Source organism: Sinocyclocheilus anshuiensis, unplaced genomic scaffold (genome assembly GCF_001515605.1).
Source record: "Sinocyclocheilus anshuiensis isolate Anshui unplaced genomic scaffold, SAMN03320099.WGS_v1.1 scaffold2125, whole genome shotgun sequence".
Lineage (NCBI taxonomy): Eukaryota > Metazoa > Chordata > Actinopteri > Cypriniformes > Cyprinidae > Sinocyclocheilus > Sinocyclocheilus anshuiensis.
In genome coordinates, this window is record NW_015551130.1 from 9,944 (window position 1) to 14,190 (window position 4,247).

At 37.7% G+C, this 4,247-nt stretch overlaps 1 protein-coding gene across 1 annotated transcript; it reads left to right on the plus strand.

Moving 5' to 3' along the window:
- The first annotated feature begins 176 nt into the window (after positions 1 to 176).
- On the plus strand, positions 177 to 3,536 carry LOC107663195 (dnaJ homolog subfamily C member 8-like). Its single transcript, XM_016453363.1, has 6 exons — positions 177 to 276; positions 1,047 to 1,148; positions 2,814 to 2,870; positions 2,950 to 3,016; positions 3,109 to 3,203; positions 3,280 to 3,536. Exons 1-6 carry the CDS (start codon positions 223 to 225, stop codon positions 3,421 to 3,423), a joined length of 519 nt encoding a protein of 172 aa, XP_016308849.1. The 5' UTR covers positions 177 to 222; the 3' UTR covers positions 3,424 to 3,536.
- Positions 3,537 to 4,247: the final 711 nt, after the last annotated feature.

Consider the following 4,247-nt stretch of genomic DNA (forward strand, 5'->3'; position numbering starts at 1 on the left):
GCTAATGGGGGGGGGGGCGTCTTGTCTTCCCTTTGAATTAAATGTATTTTTCTGATGCCATTGACAGATATTTCAATAATTGTGCATATTAATTTAAGGATGTTTAGATGTTTTTACTGGCCAAAAATAAAAAATACTGAGGAAGAACGCATTTTTGCAGAGCGAGTCGAGGACTTTAATTTTGTCACGTGACGTGACTTCCGCTGACGGTTTAGTAGCAAGATGGCGGCGGGCGGTAGCGGCGGCGATGATGCGTTTCAGACCTTCTACACAGAGGTTAGCCTGAGAAACAACACACTCACACACAGACTTCAATATAAACCAAAGCGAGTAAAGACACGCGGCCGAGAGGCGCTGAGCTCCGCTCACACGAACACACGCGGGCGGGTGGTGTGTCGAACCCTCTGAGCCCTACACAGACAACACTACAGTCACTACAGCGGCTGCCGGCCACTCCGCTGTAATCTGCTCGATGCAGTGGTGCTTTCTCAGCACGGCGATGAGTGCGTGTTTACACTGATCAAGTGATCACGAAACGAACATTAACCGAGGTTTTAATGTAGTATAAATGTAGTAACCATGGTTTTTTGGCGTATTGATTACTATTTGTGTAACCACAGTTTTGCTACAAATACCATGGTTAAACTATGGTTAGTGTAGCAAAACCATGGCTAATTTGTGGTTACCATAGTTTAACTATAGCCAAAAACGCATGGTTTATTTGTGGTAAAACCATGGTAGGGTGATTCTCATGAAAATAATAACTGTTTTCATCATTGATAATAATCAGAAATGTTTCTCGAGCAGCAAATCAGCATATTAGAATAATTTCTGAAGATCATGTGACACTGAAGACTGGAGCAATGATGCTGAAAATACAGCTGCGCATCACAGAAATAAATTACAGTTTAACAGAGATTCACATAGAAAACAGCTGTTTGAAACTAATAATATTTCACCATTTTCACAGTATTTTGATAAGTATAGAAGAGCAGAAGAGCCTCTCTCAGAAGCGTGATGGTCTGCGGTTGTGTCTCGTTCCTCAGGTGAAGCAGATCGAGAAGAGAGACTCGGTTTTAACCTCCAAACAGCAGATCGACAGGTTACTGCGACCAGGAGCCTCATACTTCAATCTCAACCCGTTTGAGGTCAGCTTGTGTCAGTCATCACTGAAGCTCACACTGTTACCCACCGCCACTGGTGTTTGTAGAATACACACACACATATATATATATATACTAGTGCTGTCAGATGATTAATCGCATCCAAAATAAAAGTTTTTGTGTACATAATATATGTGTGGTGTACAGTTCAACAGCAAAGAGCTTTTTTACACTTTAGAGAAGCCAAGTTGCGATACTGAACAGGACCACATGGAGATGCCAAAAAAAACCAAACCACCCGCCTTCTGATTGCATATATCTACTACAGTACACGGATCCATTCAGAATAACTAAACACATATCTACTACAGTACACGGATCCATTCAGAATAACTAAACACATATCTACTACAGTACACGGATCCATTCAGAATAACTAAACACATATCTACTACAGTACACGGATCCATTCAGAATAACTAAACACATATCTACTACAGTACACGGATCCATTCAGAATAACTAAACACATATCTACTACAGTACACGGATCCATTCAGAATAACTAAACACAGCAACATAAACATGACAAATCAAAACATTATCGTGAATGTGTGTGGAAACAACGTGAATATACGGAAATGTCTGTGCTTGTGCATAAATACAGTGTGCGATCAGTGCGTCAAGAGCACTCATACACACATTATTATAACGGACTCATGCGTGCTTACTGTACTGTAAGACTCCTGTACGCCACCGCAGTCGTCTTTAACTTGATTGCAGTCTTCATTCATCAAAACTTCACTAGCGAAACACTGGTTATCCAGTCGAGAAAGCGTAGTTTGCGTCTCATCTGGCCATACAGCGGTGGGATGTGTTGACAATCCATTCAGTCTGTACTTCACAGCGCGCGTGACGTGTGAGAATTCATTCCCACGCCTGGTGTTATTTTAGTTATTTTAGTATCATTGAGATACTAATATAGTTTTTGTTAATATTTTATTTTAAGATTTTAATTAATTTTTTTATTTTATTTTCTACCTTCATGTTAAATTTTGTTAAAGTTTTAATACTTTTTTGGGTGTCTTTGTCATTTTTATTAGTTTTAGTTTTAATTATTTTACTTAAGTTAAACTAAATAAAAATAAGAAATGCTGCCTTGGCAACTAGCTGAAATGAGTTTAGGTTTTTAATATTTTATTTTATTTCAGTTAGAATTTATTTTATTATTTCAAGTAATATAATTTTATTTATGGTTTTAGTTAAGTAAAATAACCTTGGCCACTAAATTAATTCCCTTGTTAGGAAGGAATTCTTAATTCATGGCCACAATAAATATATTTTTGTCATATATCACTCGTCTTATGTTTAATAAATGTTCTGTTTAATATAAGTGAGTTTGTCATTGTACTGTTTTATTGTTGAGAGAATAATAATCAATCCACTGTTTTCAAGCACTGGTTTTGTTTAAAGAAAGGGAAAGATGTGAAGATCTAATGATAAAGATCACAGAAACTGAGCATCGCTGACAAATATCCTGCACTGGAATCACTAATATCCATGCTGTTGTTTGACCTGCGTGTGTGCGTGTGTGTGTGTGTGTGTGTGTGTGTGTGTGTGTGTGTGTGTGTGTGTGTGTGTGTGTGTGTCTGTGAGTGTGTGTGTGTCTGTGTCTGTGTCTGTCTGTGTGTGTGTGTGTGATCGCCGCAGGTTCTTCAGATCGATCCTGAAGCCACAGACGAGGAGCTGAAGAAGCGTTTCAGACAGGTAGATCTTCATCTCTCTGTGAGTGTGTGTTTCTCAGAGAGTCTCAGTGTCTCACGCCCGTCTCTCTCTCTGTCCTCAGCTGTCCATCCTCGTCCATCCAGACAAGAACCAGGACGATGTGGATCGAGCCCAGCAGGCCTTCGAAGGTAAACCGCAGCGTCTCTGCAGCTCATGCTGGTGTTAGAGCGTCCTGAGTGTGTGATGCTGAGCGTGTGTGTGTGTGTGTGTGTGTGCACAGCAGTCGATAAGGCCTATAAGATGCTGCTGGAGCCGGAGCATAAGAAGAAGGCGCTGGATGTGATCCACGCGGGGAAGGAATACGTGGAGCACATGGTGAGCCGCTGGTGATCTCCAGACACACATGTGTTTCTCTGCTCTAAACACCAGACTGACCTCTGACCTCTCACAGATGAGCCAGCAGAAGAAGCAGCTCAAGAAGGACGGGAAGCCCACAGAGGTGGAGGAAGACGACCCGGAAGTGGTACGTTCACGCCTCGACACGTTTGTGTCACGTGACACTGAGATGCTTCTGCGTGATGAATGTTTGACATGAAGGTCAGGATTTCATACAGACACTAAACGCAAAAACTGTTTACGTGCACTGGGCAACTCTGTGATTTTGGTCTGTTTTGCTTCCATATCATGTCTACGAAAGAGGATAAGGGCCAAACAATTAAAAAAATAAATAAAACCATCTTGAGATTGAAGTGGTTATAATGCAAGATTAAACTCAATAAATTTCAAGAAATTTTTTTAAATAAAATGTTTAGAATAAAACTCAAATAAATAAACTTAGAATAAACTCAATACATTTCGAGAATAAAAACATTGTGTTTTCAGAAAAAAATTCAGTTTTGAGAAAAAAGTCCAAATAAAATGTTGAGAATAAACTCGTTAAATTTCGAGAAAAAAGTCCAAATAAAATGTTGAGAATAAACTCATTAAATTTCAAGAAAAAAGGCAGTGTTTTGAGAAAAAAAGTTAAAATAAAATGTTGAGAATAAACTTGTTAAATTTAAAGAAAAAAGTTAAAATGTTGAGAATAAACTCGTTAAATTTTAAGAATAAAGGCAGTGTTTTGAGAAAAAAAGTTAAAATAAAATGTTGAAAATAAATTCGTTAAATTTCAAGAAAAAAGTCCAAATATAATGAGAATAAACTCGTTAAATTTCGAGAAAAAAGTCAAAATAAAATGTTGAGAATAAACTCGTTAAATTTTAAGAATAAAGGCATTGTGTTTTGAGAAAAAAAGTTAAAATAAAATGTTGAGAATAAATTTGTTAAATTTCAAGAAAAAAGTCAAAATAAAATGTTGAGAATAAACTCGTTAAATTTTAAGAATAAAGGCATTGTGTTTTGAGAAAAAAAGTTAAAATA

What these genes read in the sequence shown, in the direction of transcription:
- LOC107663195 (XM_016453363.1), top strand. Translation starts at nt 223, where the DNA reads ATGGCGGCGGGCGGTAGCGGCGGCGATGATGCGTTTCAGACCTTCTAC. An exon ending in TTCAGACCTTCTACACAGAG is followed by an intron (nt 277 to 1,046) that starts GTTAGCCTGAGA and finishes CTCGTTCCTCAG; the next exon opens with GTGAAGCAGATCGAGAAGAG. An exon ending in TGAAGAAGCGTTTCAGACAG is followed by an intron (nt 2,871 to 2,949) that starts GTAGATCTTCAT and finishes CTCTGTCCTCAG; the next exon opens with CTGTCCATCCTCGTCCATCC.